This window comes from Populus alba, chromosome 3 (genome assembly GCF_005239225.2).
Source record: "Populus alba chromosome 3, ASM523922v2, whole genome shotgun sequence".
Lineage (NCBI taxonomy): Eukaryota > Viridiplantae > Streptophyta > Magnoliopsida > Malpighiales > Salicaceae > Populus > Populus alba.
The window spans coordinates 21,864,434-21,881,938 of NC_133286.1; the positions used below are offsets into that span (position 1 = coordinate 21,864,434).

At 36.4% G+C, this 17,505-nt stretch overlaps 3 protein-coding genes and 1 long non-coding RNA gene across 7 annotated transcripts; 2 read left to right on the forward strand and 2 right to left on the reverse strand.

The window, feature by feature from the left end:
- Positions 1-398: 398 nt before the first annotated feature.
- Positions 399-8,370, reverse strand: LOC140955380 (uncharacterized). 2 transcript variants are annotated; one of them, XM_073408028.1, is made up of 7 exons: positions 8,008-8,370; positions 6,466-7,558; positions 6,113-6,335; positions 1,427-1,501; positions 1,061-1,341; positions 838-910; positions 399-720 (listed from the first exon to the last, which is right to left on the reverse strand). In XM_073408028.1, exons 1-6 carry the CDS (start codon positions 8,205-8,207, stop codon positions 896-898), a joined length of 1,887 nt encoding a protein of 628 aa, XP_073264129.1. In that variant the 5' UTR covers positions 8,208-8,370; the 3' UTR covers positions 399-720; positions 838-895. The 2 variants fall into 2 exon arrangements, with proteins under 2 accessions (XP_073264129.1, XP_073264128.1); XM_073408027.1 differs by lacking the exons at positions 399-720; positions 838-910 and having other exon boundaries at positions 936-1,341.
- On the reverse strand, positions 4,665-6,104 carry LOC118036341 (uncharacterized). Its single transcript, XM_035042015.2, has 2 exons — positions 5,163-6,104; positions 4,665-4,839 (listed from the first exon to the last, which is right to left on the reverse strand). The coding sequence occupies exons 1-2, from the start codon at positions 5,944-5,946 to the stop codon at positions 4,802-4,804; spliced, it is 822 nt and encodes a 273-aa protein (XP_034897906.1). The 5' UTR covers positions 5,947-6,104; the 3' UTR covers positions 4,665-4,801.
- Positions 8,371-11,725: 3,355 nt separating the features above from the next.
- LOC118036338 (E3 ubiquitin-protein ligase RSL1) lies at positions 11,726-13,230 on the forward strand. 2 transcript variants are annotated; one of them, XM_035042011.2, is made up of 3 exons: positions 11,727-11,912; positions 11,997-12,783; positions 12,992-13,230. In XM_035042011.2, exons 2-3 carry the CDS (start codon positions 12,095-12,097, stop codon positions 13,065-13,067), a joined length of 765 nt encoding a protein of 254 aa, XP_034897902.1. In that variant the 5' UTR covers positions 11,727-11,912; positions 11,997-12,094; the 3' UTR covers positions 13,068-13,230. The 2 variants fall into 2 exon arrangements, with proteins under 2 accessions (XP_034897901.1, XP_034897902.1); XM_035042010.2 differs by having other exon boundaries at positions 11,726-12,783.
- Positions 13,231-13,426: 196 nt separating this feature from the next.
- On the forward strand, positions 13,427-15,829 carry LOC118036339 (uncharacterized). Of its 2 annotated transcripts, XR_012169296.1 has the most exons (5): positions 13,427-14,178; positions 14,303-14,405; positions 14,490-15,029; positions 15,332-15,397; positions 15,596-15,829. It is a non-coding gene; the product is annotated as an uncharacterized lncRNA (long non-coding RNA). The 2 variants fall into 2 exon arrangements; XR_004685361.2 differs by having other exon boundaries at positions 13,427-14,405.
- The last annotated feature ends 1,676 nt before the right edge of the window (positions 15,830-17,505 follow it).

The following is a 17,505-nucleotide window of genomic DNA, read 5'->3' on the forward strand; positions in this document are numbered from 1 at the left end:
AAAAATGACAATGAAAACAAATGGATCAAAAAATAAAATATTATAAATTAGAATTGAATGATTAAATTGAAAATAAATTGAAATTTTATAAAAGAGACAATAATAAAAATTAAAAATCAAAGAATATAGATATAAATTGAAATAAGAAGATAACTTTGAAATTTTACTTGACCAAAAAAATTTTAAGAAAGAAAAGAAAAGAAAAGGAAAACATTGTGGTTTGAATGCCACCACTAACATGCCGCCCCAACATGTTGTGTATATTCTAATAATATGAAAAAGGATATTTTTAGTTGCGGCTCCACATACACTAATTACTTTTTATTTTTTAATTATATTTTATATTTATTAAATCACAAAACTACCTCTTATCTAACCTGATTATTATCAAAACACCATTATAAAAACAATCCACTGAGTCTTGATTGAAAGCAGCATAACATTTAGTTTTCTCCTTAATTAATAATGATTCTTAATTAATAACAACAATAATAATCTTAATACCACAAACTAAGTTATCGTGCTACATAAGAAATTCACAACTTAATACGATTGATTTTATAGCAATGCAAGTATTTGCCATCCAGAGTATTTGAAGGACTTCCATTCGATTCATGGACATTTGCATGCTCCTCGTCCTCTTTTGAGCTCTCGAGATCCCCTCCCTTTTTACCTCCTTCTTCAACAATAATCTTTATTTCGTTGTTCTTGAAAATCCATCTTAAGAAAAGAAATGTTAAGAGCAGTCAAAATGGCTGAAGGGACATGCAAATATTGTGCAATTAAAATAATGTAGGAACATATAGAACTGGTTAGCGGAATTAAGAAGGTACATACCTGCCACCTGGTATGGAAGTAACTCACATCATGAATAATTAACATAGTTTCATGGATCCTAGAGATTGTTTATCTGCAGAATTACCAGAAAAAACATGTAACGAGTCAGGGTTTGGTGGGTTTAGCCCTAGATTTCTTGAAGGTGGCTAAAGAAACTTAAATTAACTTTATCATTTCGTTCATTAACCAGGAGATGAGTTCATAGGCATTTGAAAACTATTACCTCTTCCATGTTCCGTTCATGCAACAATTTAATTTTCGTTCTCAAAACATCAGTTTCCTTCTTTGCCTTTTCCATCCTCTCCCTCCTTATGTCCTTTAATTGTTCAACAAGTTTTGCATTCCTTTTCCTCATTATGCCATTTGATTCTTCAAGAGTTTCTGCGCGCCATAGCTCTTCAACTACCCGTTTTTTCAGCCAGATGAGTTGGTTATTGTCCTCACGCATTTGCCTACAGACCATGTCTTGGTGCAATCTGATTTCATATTTCAGCTTGGATTCACCTACAGACCAGTTAACAAAATGTTATCATATGATCTTCTTGCAGAATGATTATATATATAAAAAAATCATTTCAAGCAGCAAAACCTGTTGAATACTGGTTGAAGAGATCCACGTCTTTTTCCTCTGCCATGTAACCGTGAAGTTGGAGCTCCCCACTAGGTAGTGTAGAATTGAGGAAGACTGTATTTGATTTTATTTCAATGTAAAACATAAGAGCAGAAAAGGCTCTTATATATATAGCCTATACAGAGACTAATTAGGAAGAAACTAATTACACTAGTCTAGGAAATAATTATGGACGATTTACAATCAGGTAAGGTTAATCAGGAAACTAAATATTCTATGATTCCTATTCTGTGATTTCCATATTAATTCCTCACGTTAACACTCCCCCTCAAGTTGGTGCATAGATATCAGCAATGCCCAACTTGTCAAGTGAGTTATGAAAGATTTTACCCGAGACAGCCTTTGTAAGTATATCTGCTAGCTGATCCTCTGATTTTACAAATGGAAATTGAATCACGTTATCTTCAAGCTTCTGTTTAATGAAATGCCGATCTACCTCAACATGTTTGGTACGATCATGCTGAACTGGGTTGTGCGCAATGGCTATGGCTGCTTTATTGTCACAAAAACATGTTCATTGTTTCTTGAGATGAACATCCAATTTCTTCCATTAATCTCTGTAACCAAAGTAGCTCACACAATCCTTTGGTCATACCTCTGAATTCAGCTTCTGCACTTGATAAAGCAACTACCTTCTGTTTCTTGCTTCTCCAAGTGACTAGATTCCCGCCCACAAATGTGAAGTAACCCGATGTGGATTTTCTGTCAGTGATGTTCCCTGCCCAATCTGCGTCAGTGTAACCATGGATGTGCAGATGTTGATGTTTCCTGAACATCAGTCCTCTGCCTGGAGAAGACTTCAGGTATCGCAAAATGCGAGTCACAGCACTCATATGATCTTCATTGGGACAATGCATAAACTGACTTACCAAACTCACGGCATATGCAATGTCTGGTCGAGTATGAGATAAATATATTAGTTTTCCCACAAGCCGTTGATATCTCTCTTTGTTGGCGGGAGCCTGATCAGGAAATTCTCCTAACCCATGGTTTTGAACTACTGGTGTATCAGCTGGTTTGCAGTCAAGCATTCCTGTTTCAGACAACAAGTCAAGAACATATTTTCTTTGGGATAGAAATATGCCTTGTTTCGATCGAGCCACTTCAATCCCCAGAAAATACTTTAATCCTCCGAGGTTCTTCATCTCAAATTCTGTTGCTAACTGCTCTTGTAATTTTGAGATTTCTTCTTTATCGTTTCCTGTAATTATCATATCATCAACATAGATTATGAGAGCAGTTACCTTTTCTCGTCGGTGCTTCAAGAAAAGAGTGTGGTCTGAATTACTTTGTTTGTAACCGTATCTCCGCATGGCCAAGCTAAATCTTCCAAACCATGCTCTCGGGGATTGTTTTAAGCCATATAACGCCTTTTGTAGCTTGCAGACCACCTTCCCTTGCATTTGAGAAGTAAGGCCAGGTGGAACATCCATGTACACCTCCTCCTTAAGATCTCCATGAAGAAAAGCATTTTTTACGTCAAATTGGTGCAGCGGCCAGTCCAAGTTTGCAGCAAGAGAGATCAGTACTCTTACAGTATTTAATTTAGCTACCGGTGAGAAGGTTTCTTGATAATCTATCCCGTATGTCTGAGTATATCCCTTCGCCACCAGCCTTGCTTTATATCTTTCTACTGAACCATCTGCTTTGTGCTTGACAGAGAACACCCATCTACATCCCACAGTTCTTTTTCCTTCAGGTAGTGACACAAGCTTCCAAGTATTATTTTTCTGTAGTGCTTCCATTTCTTCCTTTATTGCTTGAATCCATTTAGGATTATGCCAAGCTTCATTCACTGTTTTAGGGACATCTTCTGCAGATAGTTTATGAGCCAGTGCCTTGAGGGGTTCAGACAGCTTCTGAGTTGAGACATGGTTGGCAATTGGATACTTGGATTTGCTCATTCCATGATCGGGTGAATATCGTTTTGGAGGTTGTCCACGATTATGTCTGAAAGGCAAGTTATAACCAGCAGAAATATTTTGAGATGAGTTTAGAACTTGTACCTCATGGATATTCTCAGGAGATTGAATTGATTGTGGTACTGTCACAGTGTGGAAGGGCTGTTCATTGGAGACTGCTCCAGTTGCTTCCATTTGCTCACCAAGTTCTGCACTCTCCTCTACTGTTTCGGTCTCCATGTGCTCATCATTTTCTATTTCTCCTTGCTCCCTCATTAATTCTGTCTCTGTATCAATAACAACATGCTCTGTATCAGTAACAACATGCGGTGGCTCCCTCACACTAATCATATGCTCATCATCTCCCCCTGCATTCTTCACTGTAGTATCAGTAAAGCCCGGCCAATATTCCCAGTCCTGCGTTGCACTTATGAGCTCCCCCTGACAAGAGGAGCTAGAAGATGGGGAAGTGAAGAAATGCTCAGATTCAAGGAAGGTAACATCCATGGAGGTATAGAGTCGTCTTGTAGCTGGATCATAGCATCGGTATCCTTTCTTGTGAGCTGCATACCCAAGAAAAACACAGCGGACAGCACAAGGGTCAAGCTTGCTTCGTTGATTTTTGTGGATGTGAACATATACAACACAACCAAATGTTCTGGGAGAAAGCATGAGAACTGACGGTAGAATTACATGTTGGCCTAAAACTTGAAGCGGGGTTTTGTAGTCCAGAACTCTTGATGGCAGTCGATTCATCAAGTATACTGCAGTCACCACTGCATCAGTCCAGAATCTTTTGGGCACGTTAGCAGCTGTCAAGAGAGCTCTTGTGATCTCCAAGATATGTCGGTTTTTACGTTCAGCGACACCATTCTGTTTGTGGCGTTTGTGGACAAGATGTCTCATGATGCATACCATGTTCCTGAAAGTATCGGTGGAATTGTTTATTATCATATTCCCCACCATTGTCGGAGCGCAGAATCTGTAGTGTTGCAGAGAATTTGTGTTTGAATCATATTATGGAATGAGCGAAATATGTCAAACACCTCATGTTTCGTTTTCATCACATACAACCAAGTCATTCGTGTACAATCGTCAACAAATGTGACAAACCAGCGAGCTCCAGAAGAGATAGTAATCGGGGCAGGGCCCCAAACATCAGTATGAACAATTGCAAATGGAGTGGCACTCTGATTTAAACTTATAGGATACGATACACGATGACTCTTAGCTGTAATACAAGTTTTTACATTGAAAATCTGCTTCACGAAATTTCGTGAATAGTTCTGGGAATAAACAACGTAAATACCGAAATGAGGGGTGTCCCAACCGATTATGCCATAACCAAATCTGCCGTTCCTTATTGTCGACAAGTTGCATGTTATTTGCTCGACCACAGCTGAAGTCGTCCATGTAATACAGCCCTTCCCTCTTAGTACCACGACCAATAATCTCCTTGGTGAGAATATCCTGAAACAAGCAAAAACTAGGATACATTAGTGCACAACATTGTAACTCCTCGGTCACTTGTCCTACAGATAACAACTTATTGGACAGTGATGGAACTAGCAGGGTATGGGGTAATGAGAAAGAAGGAGAAAATGCCACTGTTCCAGCCCCAGTCACTGGATATGTCACTCCATTAGCATTAGCAATGCATAGCCGTTTTGGTTGAGTGGTGTCAGATAAATCACAGGGATCATACGTCATGTGGTCTGTTGCTCCAGAGTCAATGATCCAACCATCATGATCATGTCTTCTCTTCTGAGAGGAAAAAACATAACCTTGATTACCTGGGTCATTCTGATCAGTCTGTTCCTCAGCCGAGATAGGAGATTCTTGTACAAGTGATAGTGTAGGTTCCATGCTCATAAGGGCTGCACGACCAGAATGTTCACTCCGCCTGGCTTCTGGTTTTTTCTTCGCCTTGAGTTCGTGCCACCATTCTGGATAACCATGTATTTTGAAACATGTATCTTTGGTGTGTTTTGTATTTCCGCAGTGTGTGCAGCCTCCCCCTTCCCCATGTGATTTTGTAACTGGCCTTCCATTCCCTGGCATTAGAAAGGATAGACGATGCTGAGGTTTCTGTCCTCCTCTTGACAGCATAGCACCTCCAGGTATGACTTCTTCATTTTTCAGCATCACAGATTGCCTTAGGTCTTCCCTTCTAACTTGCGCATAGGCTTGTTCTACTGTTGGAAATGGCTGCATTTGGAGCACATCTGCTCTAATATTGTCAAGTCTGTCATCAAGCCCGTCTAGAAATATATAGACTCTGTCCTCTTGCAAAAGTGAGTTATATTTCTGTATGTCAGTATTGCACTCCATAGGGTTTGGACGCCGGAAGTCAATTTCTCTCCATAATCCCTGCAGATTATTGTAATATGTTTCAATAGATCCTCCTCTCTGTTTCAGCCTGGTAACTCTCTTTTTGAGTTCATATACTTGTGATGTATCTGTGCCATCAAAGTAGGTTGTTGCAATATTATCCCAAACAGCTTTAGCTGTTGAAAATCTGATGAAGTTGCTTACAAGTTTTGGATTCATAGAGTTGATCAGCCATCCCTTCACCATTGCATTTTCAGTTCTCCACTTCCTGAATGTCGGATCTGTTTGCAGAGGTTGTGATTTCTCTAGGAAATAATTATGGACGATTTACAATCAGGTAAGGTTAATCAGGAAACTAAATATTCTATGATTCCTATTCTGTGATTTCCATATTAATTCCTCACGTTAACAGGTAGGAGGTAGAGTGGACTTCGATTCCAAACATTTCTACCTGTTCCTTGATCTGCAAAATGTCTATCTAGGCGTTCAGCTTCTAAATAGCCTCTAGCTGAGCTCTCAAAAATCAAAATACTCATCCCACAATGTCCAAGCGAATTGTATGCTTGTTGAACGTTCTCAATAGCGTCATATGATCTGAACAAGTCAAGGAGTTCCTGATCTGTAATGCCAATCCGCTGAAATTTAATTTGATACAAGCTAAAACTTGATTAGATCATAATCAGCAATAATATTTCAGTTACAAACACAAAATACCACTCTTGTCATCATTTCATGCCATATCTGAGGGAGAAAACATGATTGTACCTTATTGTTCTCGTCTTCTTGAAGGCTTGCTGTATTCCTGACAACAACCATAGGAGGCCAAACAATCTCACGATCTTTCTTCTCATCTCTTATACCTTTCCACTTACTTGACACTTCACCAGCAGGACCATCAGAAGTTCCCTTTCTGCCAAGCTTCTTTTCCGAGAGCTGTGCGATTTTCTGGTGGAGTTTGGCCACTTCTTCAGTGTTTTTGGCATGTGATACGAGGGCCTGCAGGCCTTGGTACCATTTGATGGTATCAGAAACTTCTGCGCATGCAGAACAGTAAAACTGCTCGGTATTTTCATTGACATCCTCAGGTGCCAATTCCTTGAACAATCTGCTCTTATTGTTATCATCCAAATCATGAGAGTCACCATGATAATCAAGAGCAGCAGTAACATTATTCTGAATGTCATCTGCAACTCTTTCTTTTTGGCCAGTTTCTGAACCCTTTCTTGGAGTTGAATCTGAATCAATTCCTCCTTCCCCACTCTTAGTATGTCCCACAGGTGGGCAGTCTACCAATTGTGAAGCAACGTTCTTGGTATAGCTGGAGGTTGGTCGTGGACCCCGGTTTCCTCCACTGACCAGCGATTCAGAATTAACATTAAGTGGAATGTCTGAATTCTGATCCACACCTTTATCTTCATGTGTTTCAGTATTGGGACTCTGTGGAGTACCCTCCTGTTTTGCAGCTATGCTTAAAGATGATTCACTCTTTCCTTTCCTTTCCGGGCAAATGTCACAGTTACTTAAAGATGATTCACACTTTTCTTCGTTGATTTCATCTTGACCTCCTTGTTCTTCTACTTGCTTACCTGTGTCAGCTGCTTTGGGACTCTGTGGAGTACCATCCTGTTTAGCAGCGATGCTTTCAGCTATTTTCCTATCCTCATCTTGTGAAGAGTTGAGAGTAACGATTTTCGCAGCAACACCACTCACTAGTTCTGTTTCAGTCCTGGTAGTTGGATTATTAATGCTGCCACTGGCATCAGCAGTGAGAGACTTGCCAGTGTCATTTCCAGAAGTCATCTCCATACTCAACTCTTTGCTGCTTGACCATTGATTTTCTGACAACTCGATAGCTTTGCTGCACAGTTGTTGTAAGCAAAAAAATAGTCATATCTTAAAACACAGCAGTTAATGAAAAAAAAAACCAAGTAATCAAGTAATGAAAAAGCTCCTGAACTTCAATAAATCATAGTTAAATTTAGAAAACCAAGTAGTTCAGAAAATTCTTTTTAATAATTCATTCGTAAAGTCTGACCAGAAAGTTAATAGTTAAATCTGGATGAATTAAACCCTTTGAGAGGATATTTTTTGTTTATATTCAAACTATTATCATGCTAGACCTTAGCATTTAATGGAAAATTCTAATTCCTCATCAGAAGTAGCCAGGTCTGCTCACTACTTTACACAGTAAAGTTCTACTGGACTGAAGGCCTGTTGGTATGTAAAGAGCTCAATTGAGTAACATCATCAACAAGCTCATATGAAAGCATTTTCTGTAGGATATTCTCACATTTAGAACATACTGACCTGCAGCGTGAGCAAAAAATCAGACCAGAGCTCTCATTTCTTATGATCTGATCAGTTTCTTTCCTTCCCGGGTGAACGTCACATGAACTTAAAGATGATTCACGCTTTTCTTGGACTTGCAGTGATGGTTCAGTCCTGTGCTCTGAAATTGCTTCCATATTGGTCTTGGTCGGAGTTGATGATGACACATTGCTTGCCATTTGACAACTGATCAAAGACGCCGTTGGAGCCTCTAGGAACTGTAACTCTTCAGCACATTCAGCATTTATAAAGATCCCATCTTCTGATTCAGTTTTGTATGAGAAAGATGGAGAGTGTCACGTTAAGAAGATCAAAGAAGGCTGGTTCTATATATTGCCATGTTATTAACTTTATTATTACAAATCTGTCTTTTCCCTTGATCTTCTTTTCTCACCGATGCATGTGATAGTGCTTCTCAACCTTTACTTATACTTAATTAAACTAAGTTTGCTATTCAATATATTTTTTTTATGTTTTTAAATTATTTTAAAATGTTAATATTAAAAATAAATTTTAAAAAATAAAAAATATATTATTTCAATATATTTTTAAATAAAAATATTTTAAAAAACAAACGAATATCTTAAAAATCAAAATAGAATATAAATACCTATAGAAAACCTACTTCCGAAGTTATTATTAGGCAACTTCGTCGAGAGTTTAACACTTGCGGAACACGGATGGACTTGCTTTCCACGGAGGTGGAGGGTCATGCACTCTTTTTCGCCTATCTTTTTTCCCTCTCTTTTAATGGGTACAGAACAATAGTGGCAATCCGAAAGGGAAAAAAAAAAAAAAAGGTTCGATCTTTCTCATCTTTCTTCATTGAGGCTTTATCGACTTTTATGTTCTTGTGATTAATTGGTTGAGTTCTGAGATTTAAACATTTTTCCTGTTTCTTTCTTTTTTTTTTTTTATCAATATTTAAACATTGTTCTTATCAACTATAAAAAATTAATTGAAGGGTTGCTCCAAAAATTTAAAAGTTTAAGCATGCAAGTAAAGGAAGAATGATAAAAGAAGATAAAAAAAAAAAAAAAAAAAAAGAGTTATGGGCACCAAACTAGACCTCTGCTCCATACGCATGGTCTAATGATATAGGGCTCACCAAGACGATTTAAACGCCACCTTGAATGCCACCGTTGATCCTCTACATGCCTGCATAAATAACATGGAGGAGTCCCATGTGCCAACCAATTTTTTCTTTTAAATAAAATTTTGTATTTGTTAAAATACTAAATTATTATTAAATTGATAATAAAAAAAATGAAAATATGAAAAAGCCTTTGTATATCAGTTTTAAAAATTCTACTTTTAAAGGTTATTGAGTTATGTTATTGTGCTAAAAAAAATAAAAAGAACAAAAAGCTCGTAGATGCTAGTTTAAAAAATCTTGTTTTTAAAAATAATTTAGTTATTTTACTATGTATAAAAAAAAAAAAAACAATTCTAAAATTAATCAGTAAAAAAAACTAAATTATCTTTTCTGTTTGAGATAATCATTGAAACAAACCAAGTAATCAAGTAATGACAAACTTTCCTGTTTGAGAAAACAAAAATTTAGAGAAAATCACTCGTTTAATAGTAGCAAAAAAAAACATTTATCTCTTTCCCTTTATGTAAATTTTTGCTGATTAAATGTGGAGATCTTAAGAAGCATCACTCTTCTGGGATTCATTCTGCTTATCAGTAAAGTAGTCAGGTCTCCTCACTACTATGCACAGTTAAGACTAAAGGCCTGTTGGCATGTAGAGAGCTTAATTCAGTAACACCATCAACAAGCTCATATAACAAAGTATTTACTGCAGGATACTCTCATATTTAGATCATACTGACCAGAGCTCTCATTCTTCACGATCTGATCAGTTTCTTTCCTTTCCAGGCAAAGGTCACAGGAGCGTAAAGATGATCCAACCTTTTCATGCACTTTCAGTGATGGTTCAATCTTGTGCTCTGAAATTGCTTCCATGTGGGTCCTGGATGGAGTTGATAATGACACATTGGTTGCCATTTGACAACTGATCAAAGAAGCCATTAGAGCCTCTTGGAACTGTAACTCTTCAGCAAATTTAGTATCTAGCAAGATCTCACCTTCTGATTCAATTTTGTACGAGAAAGATGGAGAGTAACCGTCATTCACGTTAAGACGATCAAAGGCTGGTTCTATTGCCATGCTATTAGCGTATTATTACAAAATCTCTGTCTTTACTCTTGATCTTCTTCTCTCACAAATGGACTAGCACCTCTCGACCTCTAATAATTTAACGGTGTGGCTGTGGTTGTTTTTCAAATAATTTTTCATACTAAAATACATGTTAATGATATTTTTTATTTTTTTAAAAATTATTTTTAATATCAGCATATCAAAATGATTTGAAAACACTACAAACATATTAATTTAAAATTAATAAAAAATAAAAAAATTTCAAATTTTTTTAAAAACATTTTTAAAACACATAAATAAACTAAATGTCTATAAAGAACTTGCTTCGGAGGTCGACTTGCTTTACATGGTCTTTTCTAGTTAAGGCGTAGGGTTGCGCACTCATTTCTCATCTTTACTCTTTGAGGCATGCCCCATTTTTTCATATTAATGTGATTAATTGGGTGAGTTCTGAGATTTAAACATTTCTCCTGTTTGTTTTTTATCAAAATTAATTTAATTTTGAAAATTTCCCATAATTAATCATACATTTCCAAAGGAGATGAATTTGGAGCATTAAAACCAAAATCCAACGATTCATGAATCAGTTTCTGAGTTCATTAGGGATGAGGGACGTTCTATTTAACTCTGGTTTAAAAAAAAAAAACTTTGAAAAATTGAATTCAGCTTAAAGAAATTGGACTGGGTTAAATAGTATATGTTTAATTATCCTCATATAAGCAATTATGTCTTTTTTTAGTCCTTATAATATAATTTGTGTTCGAATATGATCCCTAAACCACTTATCTCTATAATCATTTTCGTCATTTCTTCAACTACCATACTAATAGATACGATAATTGATGGAATGATCATATCACGCTACATAATCATAAGCAATGATATGTTCGAATTTTCGAATTTTAATCTAAAACTTGTCCTCGATGACACTATGTAAACAAGGTTGATTATTTTTTTTGAAGCGAATAATGATATGATTTACTATCATTAAGATTGTTGAGAGGAATTGGCATAAAAAATACATTATTGCATGATTAAATTTATTTATGGAAATTTTGTATATAAGTGTGTGTTTGGGTGTTGAGATATACTATGTTTTTTAAAAATATTTTTTATTTGAAAATACATCAAAATAATTTTTTTATTTTAGTATTAACATATTAAAACAATTAAAAAACACTAAAAAAATATCATTTTGATATCTATTTTATTTAAATATATTTTTTAAAATGCATCCAGTCACGGTTTCAAATATAAAAACAAGCATTTTATAATTATGATAAGATTTTTTTGCGTAAATATAAAAAACACAATATTTTTTTTTATCAATTATGGTCAGTGTATCTAAAAAAAATGGTGGTTGCATTATAATTTTTTTAAAAAAACTATGATTAAGGGGATCAAAGAAGAAGAAGATTAAGAGTGGAGGGACCAATTGTTCATGATTTCGAAAAATGGCTTACAATATGTGATATAACGAAAAGACCAAGTTTCAATAATAATAATAAAAAAAAAAACGAAAAAAACAAAGCACAGAGTCCTAGGTGAAGTCAAAAAAGGTTGAAATAACCCCTCGGGGAAGTACTAAGCACTGCAAGTTTCCAATGAGAAGAGACTTCTTCTAAGCGAAGGCACTTCCAAAGTGATGCCCTCTCTAATTGCTATGTACGCTGCATGATCATAAACAATATACAGATTGGTTTAGCAAAGTGACTGAAGGGTAAGGTCGAATAAGTGAATAACATGGCACAAGAACGCATCTCCTCCTTTGATCTTGATTTTGTTGATGATTTCTACTTCTCAGCACTCTTTGATGAAGAACAAGAAGGAGGAGGTGGAGGAGAAATCTTTGAAGTTTCAGATGACAGATATGCAGAAGAGTTGCAGTTCCAGGAGGCTTTGATGGGTTCTGTCATCGTTTCTCAAATGAAAAACAATGGCCCATCGTCGATGATGGTAGAAGGAACCCCAGTATTGCTACGTATTTCTGATCAGCCTATGCAAAAGGAGATCATCCAGTCAGGAGCTGCTGAGTCTTCTTTAAGTTTCTGTGAGATTTGTGTTGAGAGAAAAGAGAGTGATAAAATGTTCAAAACCGAGAGCTGTGTTCACTCATTTTGTAATGATTGCATAAGTAGACATGTGGCCGCCAAGGTCCAATATGGCGCTAGAGTAGTTACTTGCCCTGGATTGAATTGCAGGGCTGTCCTGGATTTGGACACCTGCAGGCCTATACTGACTAGGGTAGTGATTGATCTTTGGGAGGATGCATTATGCGAAGAGGTGATTGATGCATCTCAAAGATTTTATTGTCCTTTCAAGGATTGTTCAGCTTTGTTGATAGATGATAATGAAGCCGAAGCAATTAGAGAATCTGAGTGCCCCGTCTGCCATAGATTGTTCTGTGCTCTGTGCTCTGTGCCCTGGCATTCTGGGATTGAATGTGAGGAGTTTCAGAGGCTGAATGAAGATGAGAGAGGGAGAGAAGATCTCATGTTGAGGGAACTTGCTAAGGACAAGAAATGGAGTAGATGCCCTCAGTGCAAGTTCTATGTGGAAAGAACAGAAGGCTGTCCTCACATGATCTGCAGGTTAGTTTAGTCAGATTCTCTTCCATTAATTACTGTAAAGCATCAAATTGAAATTTATAGCTTAGTATCATGAAACTATCTATTACTCATTGCATTTTAGATTGAAAAACGCCTCAAACTTCAATCCTAAACAGCTTTTAGTGAATTTGTATCACTCACCTGTGCAAGCACGTTGTTGTTTGTTCTCTAAGATTGATCATAATTTCAGGTGTGGGTTTGAGTTTTGCTATGGATGTGGAGCAGGATGGATTGGATCAGATCATGGTGGATGCGCTAGGGAATAAGAAGCAGCACCAAGCCTTAGAGAGGTGATATAACCATGGTGTAAAGATGAAACCACCACTACTAGGAAGTTGTTTTCATCAGTTATTCAGCAAAATGTTTGTCAAGGAATGAAGCTAGGGTTATGTTTAACAAGCTTCTGTAATGGTCTGTCAGCAAGATGTATGTGATGTTTTTTCAAATTCAATAAAATTTGCTATAGTTGTTATGTTTAACATGCTTATGTCCTTGTAGAATAACCAATCTATGATGTTTGTCGAATTTTGCCAGCTCTTGTCTTAAATGTATGTCAAATTCTATAACTCTTGGTCCAAGGATATCACATGGCTTTAAGAAAAATATTTTCATGCATTATGAAGGATGGTCCGGGTAATAGCTAGTGCAATTTTCTTCTTAGTGCGCGAAGCCCAACTTACACAATTCTGGTGTTATCTGAAAGATTTCGGACAAATAGAAGTACAAAAGCAGGGGACCAGGCATCAGTCATGGTCAGTTGCACTTATGGCGCCAAGTAACCCCATAACTGAACTTCACCCACAGAACCCACAAATCAACAACAGCAGCAAGAGGCACCAATTGACAATTAATGTCTCTCTTCAATGCAACATTATCAATCTCTCTTGAAAACTCAAACATTCTTTGCTAATACCAAGAAAATTTCACCTTTCTTGACCACTGTTTCTTGCTCTGAGTCATCATCGCAACCACCACCACCACCATCTGGCGATAATAGTGAAAGTGAAAGGCCACAGTAGAGATTATCACAGCAGTCATCATGGGAAGCTAAGGAATTAAGGATTCATAGGGAAAGACCATCTTTACTGGCTTGGAAAAGAAGCTGATAGTATGAACATCGCAGTTGAAGCTAGGGCTGGTGTTATAGATCCTCTTTTTTCTGGCGATTTTCTTGGCAAAGACAGTAGCTTTTCCTGCATTCTTACCATTCTTGTTGCTCAACATTTAGCAGAGCTTCATTGAGAATTAATTCATATCCTTCATTGTTTTGTGGGTGTTTTATTAATTGCAGCTGATATTGTGTTTGATTACCGTCAAAAAGAGACAAGGTCTTTTGAGTATCTTCAAGGCGATTGTTAAATTGCTCCTTTGTTCTTGGTAATTTTCCTTAACTATTTTCCCATCAAAAACATATTGTGTTTTTGCAATACAGAGATTTCGTGGAGGTGATTGAACTGTATTTTTCACATCAAGAAATATTGGTTTTATGTTTTGCAGGCAGCCTAACTGAGAAGATGTTGTCAGTATTGTTGACAGAATGTATGAGAAGGATGGCATATCCAGAGATGAGGTTGTGAGCATTGTGAACAGATTTCCTAATCAAGGTACCTCCATTTTCTTCATGGATTCCGTGGTACAAAACATAAAAAATATGCATGATTTGACTTGTTTATCATCTTCTTTTGCAGTGTTGGATTTCTATGGAGCTCTTAGGTCCCGAATATATGACAGGTCAATTTCTAAGGTATGTGACTTTCATTTGAAGTCTGGACAGCTTGCACCTATGCACATGTTTCAAGGAATTGTGGGATAAGAAGTTTTGTAAAGTGCTTTAGTATGCTAAATTTTCTAGTAAAGCAATTGACAGAAGTAATGTAGCAAAGTTTCCAAAGCAGTTCCTTCATGAAAGTTGTGACGCTATACTCTTCCATCTAGCTTTCCTGTCAGCCTTGTGTTTCCAGTGCTAGCTTCTGTTGCTACTTGCTGGATACATGCTTTGGAAGATGCCATATGGAGGGCAGATATGTTTTGTTTGATTTGAGCTCTGAAAAATATACAAATACACCAGTATTTGCAAGAGAAGAGATACGAGGATAATGAGGTACAAAACTCATGTATAGAACAAAGCATGAGACCCGTTTCTGTTAGTGGGAAGTAGGAGCATATCAGCAGGTGCAGAAGCAATTTTACGCTTGTGCATCACATTGAAGTCCTGTTTTTTGCCATTGGTAAGTGTTTCCTGGACCCATTGTATCTTAGGTAGGAAAGTGGTTTGAGGGCATTAGGTCACACTATAAAACGTTGATATTGAGGTTGTTTTTGAGACAGGAAACTGGAGAGAGGGATAAGATGATGGAAGGAATTGAGAAATGGGAAAAAAAAGCTTTCATTTTTCTTCTTGTTTAGAAGCCACAGAGATGAGAAATGAAAATACTAACTTAATTTTTCTGAAAAAATTAAACCGCGCATAGTATTATATGCACTGACAAATCGAGTTATTTCTAAATTTCTTCTTTGATTTCCATTGCAGTGGGTTGATGATATTGAAGGTGTAGATAATCTTGGTAAAGGACTTCCTGTGTTTACTCCTCCAGAGGTATGTATAGGAATCGAACTTCTTTTTATTTACATCCACAAAATCTTGGTAACAAGTAGTAGAGGGCAAGGAGTGCCGAGCATTGATTTTTTAGCAGAATAACCTCTTATTTTCATTTCCTACTCCTTTTCTCTGTTTTTCACCGCTCTATCTTTCGCTAACCATGAAGGCGTGAAGTAGTTCTTTCATGTGTTGCAGCAAACAGTGGAGGCTTTGCTTGAATCGGGATACTCTCTCATCAAAGAGCACCAGCTAATTGAGACCAGTGTTTGGTATAGTGATGGCTTTTCCGATTGTGGTTTGAAAAAAGCTGCAAATTATAACATTTCTCAAACCCAAGTTTTTGCCGCAATTTGAGATGAAAGACCGGTTTAAGCAATGAAAACCAAACCATTTTTGAAGCTGTGGTCAGAGCATAAAATATCTTCAACCATACCAGTCCACAATACCAAACAGAGAAGTAACATATATATATATATATTAAGCTTTAAAATATGTTTTTTAAAACTTAGTATAGATTTAAAAAAAACTAGATTTTCAGTTTTGGATGAACAAATATTACATTTAAATAGGAGGTTTGAATTTTACATTTTCTGGCTTCAATTTTTTTTTTAAAAAGAACCGAAGTATTACCTTGTTTTGTTTCTAAAGAGCACCTAAATGTTTCAAAAGAAAAGCTTAAAACATCTTGAGTGTTTAGGCCCTAATTCATTCAATCGAGCCCATGAAATGATCGTCGTCGTCGTCGTCGTCATCCCGAGAGCTTCCATGCTTGTGTCAACCATGACGTAACCTAAGGCAGATCATCCATCCACCTTTTCAGTTGTTTCCACCAAAAGCAAATCTTTTAGAGATAAGGGTGTTGAACATTATATTCTTTTGATCAGTTTTAGTGGCAAGAACAATCCAGATTATCCACAAATCACAGAATCCAATGCTTCATTTAGGGAGGGCCGAAATTAACTTGTCAACTCTCACCCACTCAAACAGTTGCATCGATCTGAAAATAGCCACTTTCTTGTAAAAGCAAAGGTCACCAGGGAATTTGTCACTTGCATATTCCTGGAGCCCCCTCTGATGGATTCCGTATCGAAATACGCCAGTGCCATGGATGGAATACAAGGATATTAACTTGCTAGGGCAAAATAAAGCCAAGAAACGAGGGACAAACACTAGTACTGGTGTATATCTTGTCCTCTCTTATTGCTCTTGAATTTGGAAAAAACGGGCTGCAAATTAAGTACGTGTGGGATCAGAATCATGCCTGATAATTTTGTAAGAGAAAAACGCGAGAGGGTTGAAAAGTTAGGGTTCTTCGATCAAGGGGTGGGTCTGGTATATAATTAATACCCTACAAAATGTGGTCCTGCAGGTTGATCGATCAAGGTAATTATCAGATGAATATAGTTGGTTGAGATGGCATATCTTGAGGAAGCACATAGCTTTTTGTGCTTTGTTGCTATTGTGAGAGAAGCATTCGCTTTCCATGGCGCTCAAATTCCCCATGTTAGAATGCTTCTGTGTGCTCTTCCATTTTGCTGCACATCATTCTACCAAAGAATACACCCAACACGGAAAGGGAAATGATGATGCTAAGTTGACTCTATTCCACACCATACTTGGGCTACAACAACTCATATCTCTTAACCCTTTTTTTTTCTTTTATCTTTACCAGTTATTGGATATCCTTAAATTCTTTTTATTCTGGAATTGTTTTTAGGTTTAAAATTGTGTTTCTGAATGTTTTAAAAGTATTATTATCTTGAAAAAAATATTAAAATAATATAATTTTTAATATTTTTAAATTATTTGATGTGTTGATATTAAAAATAAAATTATATATTTTAATATATTTTTAAACAAAAAATTCTCTTAAAAAATACTTTACACCACGATACTAACCCTTCTTTTCTTTTATCTTTACAAGTGATTGCATAACCTTAAATTCTTTTTATTTTGGAATTGTTTTTAGGTTTAAAATTATGTTTCTGAATGTTTTTAAAAGTATTATTATCTTGAAAAAATATTAAAATAATATATATTTTAATATTTTTAGATTATTTGATGTGTTGATATTAAAAATAAAAATTATATATTTTAATATATTT

Bases quoted from the DNA above. Each gene is read 5' to 3' on its own strand.
- LOC118036341 (XM_035042015.2), bottom strand. From the start codon at position 5,946: ATGGTGAAGGGATGGCTGATCAACTCTATGAATCCAAAACTTGTAAGC. The intron at 4,840-5,162 runs GTAATCAAGGTT...TGCTTGTTTCAG, and splicing joins GACTGATCAGAATGACCCAG to GATATTCTCACCAAGGAGAT.
- LOC140955380 (XM_073408027.1), bottom strand. From the start codon at position 8,207: ATGGCAAGCAATGTGTCATCATCAACTCCGACCAAGACCAATATGGAA. The intron at 7,559-8,007 runs GTCAGTATGTTC...ACAACTGTGCAG, and splicing joins ATTTTTTGCTCACGCTGCAG to CAAAGCTATCGAGTTGTCAG. The intron at 1,342-1,426 runs GTTTTGCTGCTT...ACTGGTCTGTAG, and splicing joins CTTCAACCAGTATTCAACAG to GTGAATCCAAGCTGAAATAT.
- LOC118036338 (XM_035042010.2), top strand. From the start codon at position 11,936: ATGGCACAAGAACGCATCTCCTCCTTTGATCTTGATTTTGTTGATGAT. The intron at 12,784-12,991 runs GTTAGTTTAGTC...TCATAATTTCAG, and splicing joins TGTCCTCACATGATCTGCAG to GTGTGGGTTTGAGTTTTGCT.